The sequence below is a fragment of the Rhinopithecus roxellana genome, chromosome 6, assembly GCF_007565055.1.
Source record: "Rhinopithecus roxellana isolate Shanxi Qingling chromosome 6, ASM756505v1, whole genome shotgun sequence".
Taxonomy (NCBI): domain Eukaryota; kingdom Metazoa; phylum Chordata; class Mammalia; order Primates; family Cercopithecidae; genus Rhinopithecus; species Rhinopithecus roxellana.
In genome coordinates this window covers 47376800-47397020 of record NC_044554.1, presented here as the reverse complement: position 1 = coordinate 47397020, position 20221 = coordinate 47376800, and the positions used below count along the sequence as shown (strand labels likewise).

The 20221-nt window shown below is 53.2% G+C and overlaps 2 protein-coding genes across 6 annotated transcripts in view; one reads left to right on the top strand and one right to left on the bottom strand.

Annotated features, from left to right (window-relative positions):
• The window catches only part of LOC104667537 (protein PMS2CL-like), a 1213215-nt gene that overhangs the window by 705481 nt on the left and 487513 nt on the right, over positions 1-20221 (bottom strand). The gene's annotated exons all lie outside the window — the stretch shown is intronic.
• Positions 2233-20221, top strand: part of FBXL18 (F-box and leucine rich repeat protein 18) — a 91732-nt gene continuing 73743 nt past the window's right edge. For 4 of the 5 annotated variants that reach the window (XM_030932201.1, XM_030932200.1, XM_030932203.1 and 1 more), the window contains exons 1-3: positions 2244-2385; positions 14801-15019; positions 18054-19597. In XM_030932201.1, coding sequence (XP_030788061.1) covers positions 2368-2385; positions 14801-15019; positions 18054-19597 — 1781 coding nt within the window. In that variant the 5' untranslated portion in view covers positions 2244-2367. Of the gene's footprint in view, positions 2386-14800; positions 15020-18053; positions 19598-20221 lie in introns of all 5 variants that reach the window. The other variant, XM_030932202.1, reaches the window with a different exon arrangement.

Sequence of the window (20221 nt, the reverse complement as noted above, 5' to 3'; positions counted from 1 at the left end):
CTCCTGCCTCAGCCTCATAATTAGCTGGGATTACAGGTGCACACTACCACGTCTGGCTAATTTTTGTATTTTTTTTTAGTAGAGACGGGGTTTCACCTTGTTGGTCAGGCTGGTCTCGAACTCCTGACCTCAGGTGATTCACCTGTCTCAGCTTCCCAAAGTTCTGGGATTACAGGCGTGAGCCACTGTGCCTGGCCTTTTTTTTTTTTTTCTTCTTCTTTCTTTCTTCGTCTCTTTTGTAGAAAGAAGTCTTGGTGTGTTGCCCAGGCTGGTCTCAAACCCATGGGCTCAAGTGATCCTCCTGTCTCAGCCTCCCAAGGTGCTAGGATTATAGGTGTGAGCCACTGTGCTTGGCCTCAAACCCAGTTCTTTTGATTTCAGAGAATGAACTTTCCCCAGGGATTTTTATTAGTAAAGTATTTTTATTTATTTATTTGTTGAGGAGACAAGATTCTTTTTTTTTTTTTTTTTTTTTTGAGACGGAGTCTCGCTCTGTCGCCCGGGCTGGAGTGCAGTGGCCGGATCTCAGCTCACTGCAAGCTCCGCCTCCCGGGTTTATGCCATTCTCCTGCCTCAGCCTCCCGAGTAGCTGGGACTACAGGCGCCCGCCACCTCACCCGGCTAGTTTTTTGTATTTTTTAGTAGAGACGGGGTTTCACCATGTTAGCCAGGATGGTCTCGATCTTCTGACCTCGTGATCCGCCCGTCTTGGCCTCCCAAAGTGCTGGGATTACAGGCTTGAGCCACCGCGCCCGGCCGGAGACAAGATTCTTGCTCTGTCATCCAGGCTGGAGCGCAGTGGCGCAATCTCAGCTCACTGCAGCCTGGAACTCCTGGGCTCAAGCGATCCTCCCGCCTCAGTCTCCAGAAAATGTTTTGTAATTTTTATAGAGGGTGTGGGGGTTCTTGCTGTGTTGCCCAGGCTGATCTGGAACGACTGGCCTCAAGGGATCCCCCCCGCTTAGGCCTGCTGAAGTGCTGGAATTACAGGCATAAGCCATCCTGTCAGCTCTAGGTATGTATGTGTGTATCTATGAATGTATGTATGTACGTATGTGTGTTATGTATGTATTTTGAGACAGTCTCACTCTGTTGCTCAATCTGGAGTGCAGTGGCAAGATCTCTGCTACTGCAACCTCCGTCTCCCGGGTTCAAGCAATTCTCCTGCCTCAGCCTCCCGAATAGCTGGGATTACAGGCGTGCGCCACCACGCCCAGCTAATTTTTGTATTTTTAGTAGGGACGGGTTTCGCCATGTTGGCTGGGCTGGTCTCAAACTCCTGACCTCAGGCGATCCGTCCGTTTCGGCCTCCCAAAGTGCTGGGGTTACCGGCATAAGCCACCAAGCCTGGCCGGGTCTAATTATTTTAAAACGCAAACGCTTAAGTGTGAGGGCACATACATTCATATTTACTTTTTTTTTTTTTTGAGATGAAGTCTCGCTCTGTTGCCCAGGCTGGAGTGCAGTGGCTCGATCTCGGCTCACTGCAAGCTCCTCCTCCCGGGCCCAGGCCATTCTCCTGCCTCAGTCTCCCGAGTAGCTGGGACCACAGGCGCCCGCCACCGCGCCCGGCTAATTTTTTGTATTTTTAGTAGAGACAGGGTTTCACCGTGTTAGCCAGGATGGTCTCGATCTCCTGACCTTGTGATCCGCCCGCCTCAGCCTCCCAAAGTGCTGGGATTACAGGCGTGAGCCACCGCGCCCGGCCATACTTAGCAAATATGTATTGTCAGTGTCTATCACATTCCAGGGACAGTTTCAGGTATTGGGAAATCCTGTCCCTGCTTACAGTTTATTAGCGGAGGACCACAAAAAAAAAAAAAAAAAAAAAAAAAAAAGATACAGTCAGTCAGATGGTGCAAAAATCTATGGAGAAACACACAGGATGAGAAGCAAGCTTCGGGGTGTATGTGAAGGTAGAGAGGAGGCGACGCTATTCCATGAGGGGTGCTCAGGACCTGTTGCTTTTGCACAGGAAAGACAGGGGGAAGGGCAAATGCAAAAGCCTGCCGGGGGGAACGTGCTAGACCGGCATCGGGAGGCCGGGTGGCTGAAAAAGAGCGTGCAGACGGCAGAGGGGGTCTAAGAACGAGCTCAGAAAAGAGGCAGAGGTCCCCGGAGCCCTTCCTGCCTCCCTTGCGCTCCAGCAGCTCCCCGGGTGGAGCCACATCCAACATGGCGGCCGCCTGGGGCCCGCCTGCGGGCGAACGGAAGTGCGTGTCGGCGGGCGCCGGAAGTGATGAGACCCCGCTCCCTGCGGGGTCTCGGTTGAGCCGTGGACGCGCCGGCTTCGAGCATCCTTAGCCGGGCAGGTGGGAGGCCCCGGGGTTGCGGCTCCCGCTGCCGCGGCTCGGCCCCGCCAGCGACATGGCCAGCTCCGGAGAGGTACTGTTCGCGCCTGTCTCCTCTCTGCTTCTGCCTCGGCGGCCTCGGTCCCCCTGGGTTCTTCCATCCCGACCCGGGTTCCCTTGCATCCTTTCTATCCCGACACCTACCCCGCCCGTCCTTCCCATCCCGACCCTGGCCTTGCCCCTGCTCTCGTCTTTCCCGCATCCTGTCCCCAAGACTCCTACCCTGCCTCGGAAGGCACAAGCTGTCTCCCCCTTCCCTCGTCCATTCCTGATTGCCAGAGTTGCCCCCGTCTCTCCGTCCCCTGAGGGTCCAGGCTCCTCCGAGGCCCCTTTCTCAGTGCCCCGTTTCCTTGGCTGGGCCCCTGCAGCCCTAGGACATTCCCCCTCCGTGCCCACGTCCCACTCCATCTTCTATCTCTGGATGCTCAGTTTCAGCCCCAACCCACTTCTCTCTGGAGCCTGCTTGCTGAATGACGTGGGGGGCGGGTGATGGAGGAAAAGCCATTTCATCTGGGGGACTTACGACGTACCCTGGAATTCTTTGCCATCACTCCCCAAATCTGGGTTCGATGGAGAAGCCCGCCGCGTCCCTGTAATGTGGTGCAAAGTATTGTCTCTGCAGACAGGGGTGTAGCGGGGACTCTAGACTCTGACTAGTGGCTTCCCGGTGATGCTTCCTGCCTATCTGTATGGACACCTAGGTTGGTATCTGTCACCTTTCAGGACTCAGATCGTTGGGTGCACTTCACAGATTTAGGAGCTTGCCTGGGTTCTAGGGAGCAGGAGTGAGAGGCTCAAGTGTCTTCCTCAGAGTGATGGGGCAGGGGTCTGTAGAGATGGCTGGGGTTCGCTGTGCTCACCGCCCCTCTTCATTTGAAGTGAATTTGGCCTAGAAATGACCCCAGTGGCTTCTTCATTGACACGGAAGAGTATATGGCCCAACTGCAGATTGATAAGATTGAAATGAAGATTCCAGTTAGCTGTGTGTACTTGGGGTTAGGGAAGGAGGGTCCTGGTACCTTGGCCTTACAGAATTCCAGCTCAAAGGACCCTCTGTTCCTTTTGTTGTTTATTTGTTTTTTGTTTTTGAGACAGAGTCTCATTCTGTCGCCCAAGCAGGCTGGAGTGCAGCGGTGCGATCTGCAACCTCTGCCTCCCCGGCTCAAGCGATTCTCCTGTCTCAGCCTGCCAAGTAGCTGGGACTACAAGCGTGCATCACAACCCCTGGCTAATTTTTGTATTTTTAGTAGAGATGGGGTTTTGCCACGTTGGCCAGGCTGGTCTCAAACTCCTGACCTCAAGTGATCCACCCGCCTTGGCCTCCCAAAGTGTTGGGATTACAGGCATGAGTCACCACACCCAGCTGGGCTCTGCTTTTTTGTTTGTTTGTTCCAGTAGCACTTCACATGGTTCAGTGTCTCTTTTTCTTTTTCTTTCTTTCTTTCTTTTTTTTTTTTTTTTTTGAGACGGAGTCTCGCTCTGTCGCCCAGGCTGTAGTGCAGTGGCCCAATCTCGGCTCACTGCAAGCTCCGCCTCCCGAGTTTACGCCATTCTCCTGCCTCAGCCTCCCGAGTAGCTGGGACTACAGGCGCCCGCCATCTCGCCCGGCTAGTTTTTTGTATTTTTTTTTTTCAGTAGAGACGGGGTTTCACCGTGTAGGCCAGGATGGTCTCGATCTCCTGACCTCGTGATCCACCCGTCTCGGCCTCCCAAAGTGCTGGGATTACAGGCCTGAGCCACCGCGCCCGGCCTTTTTTTTTTTGAGAGGGAGTCTTGCTCTGTTTCCTAGGCTGTAGTGCAGTGGTGCGATCTTGGCTCACTACAAGCTCTGTCTCCCAGGTTCACGCCATTCTCCTGCCTCAGCCTCCCGCGTAGCTGGGCCTACAGGCGCCCGCCACCACGCCCAGCTAATTTTTTGTATTTTTTTTTTTTTTTTTTGAGACGGAGTCTCGCTCTGGCGCCCAGGCTGGAGTGCAGTGGCCGGATCTCAGCTCACTGCAAGCTCCGCCTCCCGGGTTCCCGCCATTCTCCTGCCTCAGCCTCCCGAGTAGCTGGGACTACAGGCGCCCGCCAGGTCGCCCGGCTAGTTTTTTGTATTTTTAGTAGAGACGGGGTTTCACTATGTTAGCCAGGATGGTCTCGATCTCCTGACCTCGTGATCCGCCCGTCTCGGCCTCCCAAAGTGCTGGGATTACAGGCTTGAGCCACCGCGCCCGGCCTTTTTTGTATTTTTTTAGTAGAGACGGGGTTTCACCGTGTTAGCCAGGATGGTCTCAATCTCCTGACCTTGTGATTCATCTGCTTCGGCCTCCCAAAGTGCTGGGATTACAGGCGTGAGCCACCATGCCCAGCCTCAGTGCCTCTTTTTCTCGAGTATTAAAAATGATCCTGTCAGGGCATGGTGGCTTATGCCTGTAATTCCAGTACTTTGGGAGGCCAAGGTGGGCAGATTGCTTGAGCCCAGGAGTTCGAGACCAGCCTGGGGAACATGGAAACCCTGTCTTTACAAAAATTAGCTGGGCGGGGCAGCTCACGCCTGTAATCCCATCACTTTGGGAGGCCGAGTGGGCAGATCACGAGTTCAGGAGTTCGAGACTAGCCTGGCCAACATGGTGAAATCCCCATCTCTACCAAAAATACAAAAAAATTAGCCAGGCGTGGTGGCACATGCCTGCAGTCCCAGCTATCCGAGAGGCTGAGGCAGGAGAATCCCTTGAACCCGGGCAATGGAGGTTGCAGTAAGCTGAGATCACGCCACTGCACTCCAGCCTTGGTGACAGAGCGAGACTCCGTATCAAAACAAAACAAAACAAAAAAACGAAAATTTGCTGGGTGGGGTGGCGTGCACCTGTAGTCCCGGCTACTGGGGAGGTTGAGGTGGGAGGATTGCTTGAACCTGGGAGGTGGAGGTTGTACTGAGCCGAGATCATAGCACTGTACTCCAGCCTGGGCAACAGAGTAAAACTGTGTTCTCCCTAAAAATGAAAAAACCAAAAAAACCCCACAAAAACTCTCTGGCTAGGCGTGGTGGCTCTTGCCTATAATCCCAGTGCTGTGGGAGGCCAAGATAGGAAGATTGCTTGAAGCCAGGAGTTCGAGACCAGCCTGGGCAACATAACAAGATCCCATTTCTACAAAAATTACAAAATTAGCTTGGTGTGGGGGCATGCACCCATAGTCCCATCTACTCAGGAGGCTGAGGCAGGAGGATCACTTGAGCCCGGGAGGCCAAGGCTGCAATGAGCTATGATTGTGCTACTGTACTCCCGCTTGGGAGACGGAGTGAAACCCTGTCTCAAAAAAAAAAAAAAAAAAAAAAAGTAAATAAAAAATGCTTCCTGTTCAAAAGGCATTCCTGCAGTGGTGGGGAAATCGTTACAGTTTGTCTGATGAGACTGGAAGGGGAGACCTGGTCAGCTGTGGGAGGCAGTGAGTTAAGTGTGCCTGGAGAGTACTGGGAGGGCTTCCCTGAGGAAGGAGCTTTTGAGCTGAAGTTTGAGAGTATAGCAGTTTCCTTTGCTTGGTGGCATGTCTGGTCAACGGGACAGCTTGTGCATAGACTGGGTGGCAGCAGTGCTGTGTCTGAAGGGATGGCCTAGAAAATGCCAAGTAGAGGCCGGGCGCGGTGGCTCAAGCCTGTAATCCCAGCACTTTGGGAGGCCGAGGCGGGTGGATCACGAGGTCAGGAGATCAAGACCATCCTGGCTAACATGGTGAAACCCCGTCTCTATTAAAAATACAAAAAAAAAAAAACTAGCTGGGCGTGGTGGCGGGCGCCTGTAGTCCCAGCTACTTGGAGGCTGAGGCGGGAGAATGGCGTGAACCCGGGAGGCGGAGCTTGCAGTGAGCCGAGATCGCGCCACTGCACTCCAGCCTGGGTGACACAGCAAGACTCCATCTCAAAAAAACAAAAAAGAAAATGCCAAGTAGATAAGCAAAGCCCTAAGAAGAGGGGCACTGGAGAAAGAGTAAAGACCTTAACATTGTTTATCCCTTTAGATCATGCCTGCGATTGAACACTTTTCAAATTTCTTGCTGTATTGCTTAGGCTGGTCTCCAACTCCTGGACTCAAGCTATCCTCCCACCTTGTCCTTCCAAAGTGCTGGGGTTATAGGTGTAAGCCACCGTACCTGGTCAGTTGGTGGTGGTTGTTGTCAAGACAGGGTCTTGCTCTGTCACCCAGGCTGGAGGGCAATGGCACAATCTTGGCTCATTGCAGCCTCTACCTCCCGGATTCAAGAGATTCTCCTGCCTCAGCCTCCCAAGTACCTGGGACGACAGGTGCCTGCCACCACGCCAGGCTAATTTTTGTATTTTTGTAGAGACGGGGTTTCACCATGTTGGCCAGGATGGTCTTGATCTCTTGATCTTGTAATCTGCCCGCCTTGGCCTCCCAAAGTGCTGGGATTACAGGCTTGAGCCACCGCGCCCGGCCAGATCCTTTTTTTTTTTTGAAACGGAGGCTGGAGTGCTGTGGCTCGATCTTTGCTCACTGCAAGCTCTGCCTCTTGGGTTCACGCCATTTTCCTGCCTCAGTCTCCCAAGTAGCTGGGACTACAGGCGCCAGCCACCACATCCGGCTAATTTTTTTTTTTTTTTTTTTTTTGAGATGGAGTTTCACTCTTGTTGCCCGGGCTGGAGTGCCATGGCACGATCTCAGCTCACTGCAGCCTCCTCCTCCCAGGTTCAAACGATTCTCCTGCCTCAGCCTCCTAAGTAGCTGGGATTACAGGCGTGCGCCACCACGTCTGCATTTGTATTTTTGTAAAAAAAATACAATTTTTTTTTTGTATTTTTAGTAGAGATGGGATTTGTCCACATTGGTCAGGCCGGTCTCGAACTACCGACCTCAGGTGATCTGCCCGCCTTGGCCTCCCAAAGTGCTGACATTACAGGCATGAGCCACCGCACCCGGCCCCTGGCCAATTTTTTTGTATTTTTGGTAGAGACGGGGGTTTCACTGTGTTAGCCAGGCTGGTTTCGATCTCCTGACCTCGTGATCCACCTGCCTTGGCCTCCCAAAGTGCTGGGATTACAGGTGCGAGCCACCATGCCCAGTCAAGATTTCAGATCTTAATTTTGCTTAACTTTTGAAAAAAACTAGGCCGGGCACAGATCACTTGAGCTCAGGAGTTTGAGACCAGCCTGGGCAACATGGCAAAACTCTGTCTCTACAAAAAAAGAGTTTTTAAAAAACTGAAATGTTACATATTCTGAAAAGTACATAAAACACAGAGTTTAGCGAATAGCTAAACTCTTTTTTTTTTTTTTTTTTTTTTGAGACAGTCTCACTCTGTCACGCAGGCTGGAGTGCAGTGGCCGGATCTCAGCTCACTGCCAGCTCTGCCTCCCGGGTTTACGCCATTCTCCTGCTTCAGCCTCCTGAGTAGCTGGGAGTACAGGCGCCCGCCACCTCGCCCAGCTAATTTTTTGTATTTTTTTTTAGTAGAGACGGGGTTTCTCCATGTTAGCCAGGATGGTCTCGATCTCCTGACCTCGTGATCCGCCCATCTCGGCCTCCCAAAGTGCTGGGATTACAAGCTTGAGCCACCGCGCCCGGCCTAGCTAAACTCTTTAAACCACTTTCAAGTTGTCATTATAGCCGATGATTCCTAGTGTGCCTGGTAAGCACATTCCAGGGCCTGCCACTCACACCAGAATTGGAATTTCAGGAGACCCCAGAAATGAGGTGCCTGGTGCGGACCTGTCTGGAAACCCCAGCTGCCCTTTCCTAGTGGTGGAGGGAAGGGAGGTTCTGGGCTTAGGAGCCCAGGCCCTGTGGCAGGCATTACTTGTCCTTTGACCTCTGGCCAGTTACCTAGATTTTATTTTATTTTTATTTTTATTTTTATATTATTATTTTTTTTTTGAGACGGAGTCTTGCTCTGTCACCCGGACTGGAGTGCAGTGGCGCGATCATGGCTCACTGCAGCCACCATTTCCCGGGTTCAGGTGATCCTCCCACCTCTGCCTCCTGAGTAACTGGGAATGACTCTAGACACATGCCACCACGCCCAAGTAATTTTTTTTTTGGGGATGGAGTCTCCCTCTGTTGCCCAGGCTGGAGTGCAGTGGCGCGATCTTGGCTCACTGCAACCCCCGCCTCCCAGGGTCAAGTGATTCTCCTGCCTCAGCCTCCTGAGTAGCTAGGACTACAGGTGTACATCACCAAGCCTGGCTAATTTTTGTATTTTTAGTAGAAACGGGGTTTCACCATGTTGGTCAGGCTGGTCTCGAAGTCCTGACCTCGTGATCTGCCTGCTTTGGCCTCCCAAATCACGCTGGGATTACAGGCGTGAGCCACAGTGCCCGGCTCAACTAATTTTTTGTATGTTTTTGTAGAGACGAGGTTTTGCCACATTGCCCAGGCTGCAACTTGGGTTTTTTTTTTTTTTTTTTTTTTGAGGCAGAATCGTACTCTTTCACCCAGGCTGGAGTGCAGTGGTGTAATCTTGGCTCACTGCAACCTCCACCTCCTCGGTTCAAGCAATTCTCCTTGCCTCAGCCTCCCGAGTAGATGGGATTACAGGTGCCTGCCACCACGCCCAGCTAAATTTTGTATTTTTTTTTTTTGAGATGGAGTCTCGCTCTGTCGCCCAGGCTGGAGTGCAGTGGCCGGATCTCAGCTCACTGCAAGCTCCGCCTCCCAGGTTCACGCCATTCTCCTGCCTCAGCCTCCCGAGTAGCTGGGATTACAGGTGCCCGCCACCTCGCCTGGCTAGTTTTTTTTATTTTTTTAGTAGAGACGGGGTTTCACCGTGTTAGCCAGGATGGTCTCGATCTCCTGACCTCGTGATCCGCCCATCTCGGCCTCCCAAAGTGCTGGGATTACAGGCTTGAGCCACTGCGGCCGGGCTAATTTTTGTATTTTTAGTCGAGATGGGGTTTCACTGTGTTGGCCAGGCTGGTCTTGAACTCCTGACCTCAAGTGATCCGCCTGCCTCAGCCTCCCAAAGTGCTGGAATTATAGGCATGAGCCACCGCGCCCGTCCTGCACCCTGGTTTTTGTTTCCTCTCCAGAGCTTACCACCTTTTTTGGTGCAAGGTGCCTTAACAGAGTTGTCTCCAGAAGCCTAAGTTCCAGGGAAATGACTCAACTCACCCGCCCAGCAGCCGCCTCCTAGGGTCCTCTGGCCAGAGATGGAGAGTGGGGGTGGGGGCCCATTTGAGCTACTTCCTGGGCCAGCTTCTCTTGTCTGGGCATCACCCCCCTGAATGCCTGCCCCAGCAGGCTGGGTGCTGGCCCCACAATTGCATTAGAGGTCTGGCCTGAGATGAAACTTGTTTTTTTTTTTTTTTTTTTTTTTTTTTGAGACGGAGTCTCGCTCTGTCGCCCAGGCTGGAGTGCAGTGGCCGGATCTCAGCTCACTGCAAGCTCTGCCTCCCGGGTTTACGCCATTCTCCCGCCTCAGCCTCCCGAGTAGCTGGGACTACAGGCGCCCGCCACCTTCGGCTAGTTTTTTGTATTTTTAGTAGAGACGGGGTTTCACCGTGTTAGCCAGGATGGTCTCGATCTCCTGACCTCGTGATCTGCCCGTCTCGGCCTCCCAAATTGCTGGGATTACAGGCTTGAGCCACCGCGCCTGGCCTTTTTTTTTTTTTTTTTTAGAAGGAGTCTCGCTCTGTCACCCAGGCTGGAGTGCAGTGGTGTGATCTTGGCTCAGTGCAAACTCCGACTCCCGGGTTCAAGCGATTCTTCTGCCTCAGTCCCCTGAGTTGCTGGGATAGTTGCTGCAGACAGTAGCCCGCCACCACGCCTGGCTAACTTTTGTATTTTTAGTAGAGATGGGTTTCTCCATATTGACCAGGCTAGTCTTGAACTCCTGACCTTGTAATCTGCCCACTTAGGCCTCCCAAAGTTCTGGGGATTACAGGCGTGAGCCACCGCGCCCAGCTGAAGCTTCTCTTTTATTTGGGGCACAGCATGTGGAAAAAATGATGCTGTGGCATTTGCTGGGGCTGGGTGGAGAGAGCTGGAACTGAATTCCTGACATGCTGTCTCTCCCTCTCTTTTTAAAAAAAATTATTGTGATTTCTTTTTTTTTTTTTTTTTTTTGAGACGGAGTCTCACTCTGTCGCCCAGGCTGGAGTGCAGTGGCCGGATCTCAGCTCACTGCAAGCTCCGACTCCCGGGTTCACGCCATTCTCCTGCCTCAGCCTCCCGAGTAGCTGGGACTACAGGCGCCCGCCACCACGCCCGGCTAGTTTTTTGTATTTTTAGTAGAGACGGGGTTTCACCGTGTTAGCCAGGATGGTTTCGATCTCCTGACCTCGTGATCCGCCCGTCTCGGCCTCCCAAAGTGCTGGGATTACAGGCTTGAGCCACCGCGCCCGGGCAATTATTGTGATTTCTATGCGGTTTTAAGAAAAATTCAGTGTGGTAGTGTAACTGTGGAATCCATATGATGCTGGAGTTTGTCTCAGCCTCCCGAGTAGCTGGGATGACAGGTGCCCGCCACCACGCCCGGCTAATTTTTGTATTTTTAGTAGAGACTAGGGTTCACCATGTTGCCCAGGCCTGTCTCGAACTCCTAACCTCAGGTTATCCACCCATCTCAGCCTCCGAAAGTGCTGGGATGACAGGTGTGAGCACAGCATTGCAGTGCCTGGTCCAATGCTGGAGTTTTTAAGAGTATTTTGTCCCTAAGTTCTCACTCTTACCACGTGAGCTCTGCGATGGCATTCTTTCATAAATCTGCAAATCGGGAATTGTTCATTCCTTGGAATTTCAAGGAAACAGTTCATTCCTTGATAAGGATTGTTCCTGGTTCTGATAAGGATTGTCTCTGATTCTGATATTGTCTCTGATTCTGATAAAGATTGTCTCTGGTTCTGGTAAAGGTTGTCCCTGATTTGGGAGTCTGTCTTTTGGGGATGGGCCCCACAGGTCTGGGGTGGGTTCTAAGAATCTGATTTTTATTTATTTATCTTTTTTTTTTTTTTTTTTGAGACAAGGTCTCTCTCTGTCATCCAGGCTGGAGTACAGTGGCAAGATCCTAGCTCACTGCAGCCTCAACTTCCTGAGCTGAAGCGATCCTCCCACCTCAGCCTCTTGAGTAGCTGGGACAACAGGCGCATGCCACTGTGTCCCACTAATTTTTTTTTTTTAGACTAAGTCTTGCTCTATTGCCCAGGCTGAATGCAATGGCGTGATCTCGGCTCACGGCAACCTCTGCCTCCTGGGTTCAAGTAATTCTCCTGCCTCAGCCTCCTGAGTAGCTGGGATTACAGGCGCCTGCTACCAGGCCCAGAGAATTTTTGTATTTTTTTCTTTCTTTTTTTTTGAGACGGAGTCTCGCTCTATCACCAGGCTGGAGTGCAGTGGCACTATCTCTGCTCACTGCAACCTCCACCTCCCGGGTTCAAGTGATTCTTCTGCCTTGGCCTCCCAAGTAGCTTAAACTACAGGCACGCGCCACCACGCCTGGATAATTTTTGTATTTTTAGTAGAGACGGGGTTTCACCATGTTGGCCAGGCTGGTCTCGAGAACTGACCTCGTGATCCGCCCACCTCAGCCTCCCAAAATGCTGGGATTACAGGCGTGAGCCACCACACCCAGCCTGTCCTTATTTTTTTTTGAGACAGAGTCTTGCTCTGTCACTCAGGCTGGAGTACAGTGGTGCAATCTTGGCTCCCTGCAACCTCTGCCTCCTGGGTTCATGTGATTCTCCTGCCTCAGCCTCCTGAGTAGCTGGAACTATAGGCGCCTGCCACCATGCCCAGGTAATTTTTGTATTTTTTTTTTTTTTTTTTTTTTGAGGCGGAGTCTCGCTCTGTCGCCCGGACTGGAGTGCAGTGGCCAGATCTCAGCTCACTGCAAGCTCCGCCTCCCGGGTTTACGCCATTCTCCTGCCTCAGCCTCCCGAGTAGCTGGGACTACAGGCGCCCGCCACCTCGCCCGGCTAGTTTTTGTATTTTTAGTAGAGACGGGGTTTCACCGTGTTAGCCAGGATGGTCTCGATCTCCTGACCTCGTGATCCGCCCGTCTCGGCCTCCCAAAGTGCTGGGATTACAGGCTTGAGCCACCGCGCCCGGCCAATTTTTGTATTTTTAGTAGAGACGGGGTTTCACCATGTTGGCCAGGCTGGTCTCGATCTCTTGACCTTGTGATTTCCCCACCTCGGCCTCCCAAAGTGCTGGGATTGCAGGTGTGTCACCGCGCCCGGCCTTGTCCTGCTAACTATTAAAATATTAAGAGGCAAGGCAGAAGTAAGTTTCGAACCTCTGACCCTCATGACCCTCATGGGTCCTTATGGACCAAGTCCTTTGGTTTCCGTGTGGCTTTCTCTTTTGGAGGATGGAGGGTACTACTTTCTTCCCAGGGAGGAACAGGTGGGACACATTTCAGGACACCCGTCTAGGGCCTGGCGAGGGCTTAGCGGGATGGGAAGCCTGTCTGGAGAGGGTGAGAGGACAGTTGTGGTCAGAGTTCCCAGGAAACCTCCGACTCCTGTGTGGGGTGTGCAGCCAAGCTCTTCCTCCACAGCCTTCATGGTTGCCATGGCAGCAGCCAGGCTTTGCAAAACTCAGAGCTTCCATCCAGGCAAATATGTACAGGAAGCAGGAGCAGGCTGGAGCCAGAGGGTCGTGTAGACACATTCCCCGGAAAAATGATGCAGTCGAGATGATCCCGGGCACTCTCTCCTCGGCATGGTCTTTACAGAGAGCAGCTGCTCTGAGAGGCTCCCCTTGGTAAAGCCTTCTGCCTTCCTTTGTCCCTGATTTGGGGACTTCATGTCGCATTAGGTCCAGCTCTTCTCCCTCTTCATCGTATAAACCAAAAAGGCATCAGGCATTTTGACTCAGGCCCACATTAGGGAAGAACACCTTGTAATTTGCCAGATATTAACTACAGCAATGCAAAAGGAAGTGTGCGTGGCCAGGTGCAGGGCTCATGCCTGAAAGGCCAGCGTTTTGGAGGGCAGATCACTTGAGGCCAGGAGTTCAAGACCAGCCTGACCAACATGGCGAAACCCTGTTTTTACTAAGAACATAAAAATTAGCTGGGCATGGTGGCACATGCCTTTAATCCCAGCTACTCAGGAGGCTGAGGCACGGAAATCTCCTGAACCTTCGAGGTGGAGTTTGCAGTGAACCAAGATTGCACCATTGCACTCCAGCCTGGGCCACAGAGTGAGACTCTTTCTCCAAAAAAAAAAAAAAAAAAAAAAAAAAAAAGGCGGGGCATGGTGGCTTACACCTGTAATCCCAACACTTTGGGAGACTGAGGCAGACGACGAACCACTTGAGGTCAGAAGTTCGTGACCTGGTTGGCCAACATGGTGAAACCCTGTCTCTACTAAGAAGACAAAAATTAGCCGTGTGTGGTGGCAGTTGCCTGTAATCCCACTTGGGAGGCTGAGGCAGGAGAATTGCTTCAACCCAGGAGGCGGAGGTTGCAGTGAACCAAGATTGCATCATTGCACTCCACCCTGGGCGACAAAGCAAGACCTTGTCTCAAAAAAAAAAAAAAAAAAGAGACCGGGCATGGTGGCTCACACCTGCGATCCCAGCACTTTGGGAGGCCCAGGAGTTCAAGACCAGCCTGGGCAGCATAGCAAGACCCTGTCTCTATTATAACAAAACACCCTTTGGGAGGCCAAGGCAGGAGGATCACTTGCCCAAAAGTTTGAGATCAGCCTGAGCAACATAGGGAAACCCTGTCTCTACAAAAAACCAGAAAAATTAGCTGGACAAAGTGGCATGCGCCTGTAGTCTCAGCTACTCGGGAGGCTGAAGCAGGAGAATCGCTGAAGCCTGGGAGGTGGAGGTTGCAGTGAGGTGAGATCATGCCATTGCACTCCAGCCTGGGCAATAAGAGTGAAACTGCCGTCTCACAAAATAAATAAATACATAAATAAAGACATAATGATCTTTTTTCTTTTATTTTTTATTATTTATTTATTTATTTATTTATTTATTTATTTATTTATTTATTTTGAGACGGAGTCTCGCTGTCACCCAGGCTGGAGTACAGTGGCCGGATCTCAGCTCACTGCAAGCTCCGCCTCCCGGGTTCACGCCGTTCTCCTGCCTCAACCTCCCGAGTAGCTGGGACTACAGGCGCCGGCCACCACACCTGGCTAGTTTTTGTATTTTTTAGTAGAGACGGGGTTTCACCGTGTTAGTCAGGATGGTCTCGATCTGCTGACCTCGTGATCCGCCCATCTCGGCCTCCCAAAGTGCTGGGATTACAGGCCTGCACCACCGCGCCCGGCCAATGATCTTTTTTCTAATCTTTCATTTTTGAAGAGAGACTCTGGCTTACAGCTCTATAATGGGGTTTTGAAGGATTTTGAATTCTTTGTTAAGCAGTTGAGATTTTTAGTGAAAGCACTTTCTTTCCCATGGATAAGAGCTTATCTTTGCTCCTCTCCCTAGCTGCAGGCTGGGCTGACAGCCATCCTTGGGGATCCTGTGGGAATTTGGTGTCCCCCTTATTTTTAGGACATATCCAATGATGATGATGACATGCACCCTGCAGCAGCCGGGATGGCGGACGGGGTCCACCTCCTGGGGTTCTCTGATGAGATTCTCCTTCACATCCTGAGTCACGTCCCCAGCACAGACCTGATTCTGAACGTCCGGCGTACCTGTCGGAAGCTCGCAGCCCTGTGCCTTGACAAGAGTCTCATCCACACCGTGTTGCTGCAAAAGGACTATCAGGTGAGTAGGCGTGGGGGCAGGAGATGAGAAACAAGTTAGATCTCAGTCTTTGAGGACTGGGCACAGCCCTGCAGTGGAACCCTGTGTGCTGATGGAAAGGTGGCAGTCACTCCAAGTCCTGACTGGTGCTGTCTGCAGGATGCATTGAGGGACAGAAGCAAGGGGCAGAAAAGTGTGAGTGCTGTGCTGCCTGGGGAGGAGGGCATAGATGTATGTGGACCTCATTCTGGGAGGGAACCTAGGGCCTTGGGAGTCAGGGAGAGGGGTTGGAGACTTGCTTTCTGATGGATCCCTAGGAGTGGAATTGCTATAATAGAGAGAGGTGTTGGATGTTTCTTATAAAGTTAAATATGCAGCTCTCCAGTGGTGTAGTGGGAGGACACCATTTTGCACCCTCCAGCAGGATGTGGGAATTCCAGTTGCTCTGCAGCCTTGTGAACGCTTGGTACTGCCAGTTTTTTAAGTTTTAGCCCTTCTTTTTTTTTTTTTTTTTTTGAGACGGAGTCTCCTTCTGTCGCCCAGGCTGGAGTGCAGTGGCGTGACCTTGGCTCACTGCAAGCTCCGCCTCCTGGGTTCACGCCATTCTCCTGCCTCAGCCTTCTAAGTAGCTGGGACTACGGGCTCCCGCCACCACGCCTGGCTAATTTTTTGTATTTTTAGTAGAGACAGTGTTTCACTGTGGTCTCAATCTCCTGACCTTGTGATCCGCCCACCTCAGCCTCCCAAAATGAGCCACCGTGCCTGGCCTGTTTCTTTTTTTAATTTTTTTTGAGACGGAGTCTTGCACTGTTGCCCAGGCTGGAGTGCAGTGGTGTGATCTCGGCTCACTGCAAACTCTGCCTCCTGGGTTCATGCCATTCTCCTGCCTCAGCCTCCCACATAGCTGGGACTACAGGTGCCTGCCACCACGCCTGGGTAAGTTTTTTTTTTTTGAGACAGAGTCTCACTCTGCTGTGAGGCTGGAGTGCAGTGGCACTGTGTCGGCTCACTGCAACCTCTGTTTCCTGGGTTCAAGCAATTCTCCTGCCTCAGCCTCCTGAGTAGCTGGGATTACAGGTGTCCACCACCACGCCCGGCTAGTTTTTATATTTTTAGTAGAGACAGGGTTTCACCATGTTGGCCAGGCTGGTCTTGAACTCCTGACCTCAGGTGATCTGCCTGCCTCGGCCTCTCAAAGTGCTGGGATTACAGGCGTGAGCCACCGTGTCCAGCCTCTCTCAGCTAATTTTTTGTACTTTTAGTAGTGTTAGCCAGGATGGTCTCGATCTCCTGGTCTCGATCTCCTGACCTCGTGATCTCTCTGCCTCTGCCTCCCAAAGTGCTGTGATTACAGGCATGAGCCACCGTGCCTGGCCAGGAGCTTTTTTTTAATTTAATTTTTTGGCCAGGTCTGGTGGCTCATGCCTATAATGCCAGCATTTTGGAAGGCCGAGGCAGGTGGATCAGATGAGTTCAGGATTTCAAGACTGGTCTGGACAACTTGGTAAAACTCCGTCTGAACAAAAAAAAAAAAAAAAGGAAAATCAGCCTGGCATGTTGGCACATGTCTGTAGTTCCAGCTACTCAGGAGGCTGAGGTGGGAGGATCTCTTGAACCCTAGGACGTCAAGGCTGCAGTCAGCTATTGTCGTACCACTGTGCTCCAGCCTGGACAACAGAATGAGACCTTGTCTCAAAAAACAGAAACAGGCCGGGCGTGGTGGCTCGATCACAGCTCACTGCAAACTCCACCTCCCAGGCTCAAGCCATCCTCCTGCCTCAGCCTTCCAAGTAGCTGGGACCACAGGTGTGCACCACTACGCCTGGCTAATGTTTTTTTTTTTTTTTTTTTTGGTAGATACGGGGTCTTGCTATGTTGCCCAAGCTGGTCTCCATCCCTTGAGATTAACCGATCTCTCTGCCTTGGCCTTCCAAAGTGCTGGGATTACAGGCATGCGCTGAAGCGCCCGGCCTTCCTTCTTCTTTGTGGCTGGATCACATTTCCCCGTGTGGACTTGGCATTTACTTTGTCCGTCCACCTGTTGATGGACACTGGGGCTGTTTGTACCTGTGGCTTCTTGTGAATCTGCCACAGTGAACAGGCACAGAGTCGGGAGGCTGAGTCTCAGCTTTCAGTTCCTTTGGGTCTGTCCCTAGGAGTGAAATTGCTGGGTCATGTGGTAGCCCTGTGTTTAGCTTTTTGAGGAACCACCAGACCGTTTTTTTTTTTTTTTTTTTTTTTTTTCTATTTTGAGACAGAGTCTTGCTCTGTCGCCAGGCTAGAGTGAAGTGGTGCTATCTTGGCTCACTGCAACCTCCGCCTCCTGGGTTCAAGCGATTCTCCTGCCTCCTCCCCAGTAGCTTGGCTTACAGGCACATGCCACCACACCCAGCTAATTTTTGTATTTTTAGTAGAGATGAGATTTCCCTATGTTGGCCAGAGTGGTCTCGATCTCCTGACCTCAGGTGATACACCTTCCTTGGCCTCCCAAAGGGCTGGGATTACAGGTGTGAGCCACCGTGCCCAGCCTTTGTTTTTTCCTTTTTGAGACAGAGTCTCTTTCTGTTGCCCAGGCTGGAGTGTAGTGGTGACATCTTGGCTCATTGCAACCTCCACCTCCCAGGTTCAAGTGATTTTCCTGCCTTCGCCTCTGGAGTAGCTGGGATTAAAGGCGCCCGCCACCACGCCTGGCTAGTTTTTGTATTTTCAGTAGAGATGGGGCTTTACCACGTTGGCCAGGCTGGTCTCGAACTCCTTACCTCAGGTGATCCATCTGCCCTGGCTTCCCAAAGTGCTGGGATGACAGGCATGAGCCACCGTGCCTGCCTACCAAACCGTTTTCTACCATGTCTGCACCCCTCTACCAGTCCCACTTAGCTGGGGACTCTCGACTCTTGGCTCCAGGTCAGTGTGCGGGCAGGTAGACAGGGAGAGGTGGGGAGCTTCCCTCCCGGTGGAGCTGCTGCCCTAGGAGGAGTGTGCGCACTGAGGGTTGGAGACCCCTAGGTGCCTTCAGCCCTTTCCTTCCTCTCCCCGCCCCGCCCCTGTCCCACAGGCGAGCGAGGACAAGGTGAGGCAGCTGGTGAAGGAGATCGGCCGGGAGATCCAGCAGCTGAGCATGGCTGGCTGCTACTGGCTGCCTGGCTCCACCGTGGAACACGTGGCCCGCTGCCGCAGCCTGGTGAAGGTGAACCTCTCCGGTTGCCACCTCACCTCCCTGCGCCTCTCCAAGATGCTCTCGGCCTTGCAGCACCTGCGCTCGCTGGCCATCGACGTGAGCCCCGGCTTCGACGCCAGCCAGCTGAGCAGTGAGTGCAAGGCCACGCTGAGCCGCGTGCGGGAGCTCAAGCAGACGCTGTTCACGCCCTCCTACGGCGTGGTGCCCTGCTGCACCAGCCTGGAGAAGCTACTGCTCTACTTCGAGATTCTGGACCGCACACGGGAGGGCGCCATCCTCTCGGGCCAGCTCATGGTGGGCCAGAGCAACGTGCCCCACTACCAGAACCTACGGGTATTCTATGCGCGCCTGGCCCCTGGCTACATCAACCAGGAGGTGGTGCGGCTCTACCTGGCTGTGCTTAGCGACCGTACGCCTCAGAACCTCCACGCCTTCCTCATCTCCGTCCCCGGCAGCTTCGCGGAGAGCGGAGCCACCAAGAACCTCCTGGACTCCATGGCGCGCAACGTCGCACTGGATGCCCTGCAGCTGCCCAAGTCCTGGCTGAACGGCTCTTCACTCCTGCAGCACATGAAATTCAACAACCCCTTCTACTTCAGCTTCAGCCGCTGCACCCTGTCGGGCGGCCATCTGATCCAGCAGGTCATCAACGGCGGGAAGGACCTGCGGAGCCTGGCCAGCCTGAACCTCAGCGGCTGCGTCCACTGCCTGTCCCCAGACTCGCTGCTCCGCAAGGCGGAGGACGACATCGACAGCAGCATCCTGGAGACGCTGGTGGCGTCCTGCTGCAACCTGCGCCACCTGAACCTCTCGGCCGCCCACCACCACAGCTCAGAGGGCCTGGGCCGCCACCTCTGCCAGCTCCTGGCCCGGCTGCGTCACCTGCGCTCCCTCTCCCTGCCTGTCTGCTCCGTCGCAGACTCCGCGCCGCGCGCGGACCGTGCGCCCGCCCAGCCGGCCATGCACGCAGTGCCGCGCGGCTTTGGCAAGAAAGTGCGCGTGGGCGTGCAGTCCTGTCCCAGCCCCTTCTCTGGCCAGGCGGGCCCCCAGCCTTCCTCAGTGTTCTGGTCTCTGCTGAAGAACCTGCCCTTCCTGGAACACCTCGAGCTGATCGGGTCCAACTTCTCCTCCGCCATGCCGCGCAACGAGCCCGCCATCCGCAACTCGCTCCCACCCTGCAGCCGCGCGCAGAGCGTCGGGGACTCGGAAGTGGCCGCCATTGGCCAGCTGGCCTTCCTGCGGCACCTGACGCTCGCACAGCTGCCCAGCGTCCTTACGGGCTCCGGGCTGGTCAGTATCGGCCTGCAGTGCCAGCAGTTGCGGTCGCTGTCGCTGGCCAACCTGGGCATGATGGGGAAGGTGGTGTACATGCCCGCGCTCTCAGACATGTTGAAGCACTGCAAGCGGCTGAGGGACCTCAGGTGAGGGGGCCGCGGGGACCTCCCGGGCCTCTGTTGAAGGCTGGCGGAGGGAAGTGGGGCGTTCACGTGGAGCTTGCAGGCAGCACTGCCGCAGGCCTGCCCTCCAGGAGCCCAGAGGCTGGGGCGGGGCCTCGCCACGTGCCACGTCGGTCTCTGGGGGCTGGGGGAGAGCGGCTTCTAGAGGAGCCGGAGGTGCCGGAGGCGGATGTTTGAGCTTAGCGTCCTTATTCCCGATGGTGTTTGAGTGATTGCCCGGTCCTACTGTGAGTCATCCTGTGTAATCTTCTCACGAGCCTGCCAGGTGCGTCATTGTTGCCACTCAGCAGAGCTAGTAGGTGGGAGAGTCAGGATTCGAACCCAGGTCTTTCTGACCTGACTTTGCAATGCAATTTCTCTTTTTTTTAATTTAAATTTTATTTATTTATTTATTTTTGAGACAGGGTCTTGCTCTGTCATCCAAGCTGGAGTGCAGTGGCGCCATCATAGCTCACTGCAGCCTCAACCTCCTGGGGTCAATCCTGCTGTCTCAGCCTCCCAAGTAGCTGGGACTACAGGCATATGCCATCATGCCTGGCTATATATATATATATTTAAAATTTTGTATAGACAAGGTCTCACTATGTT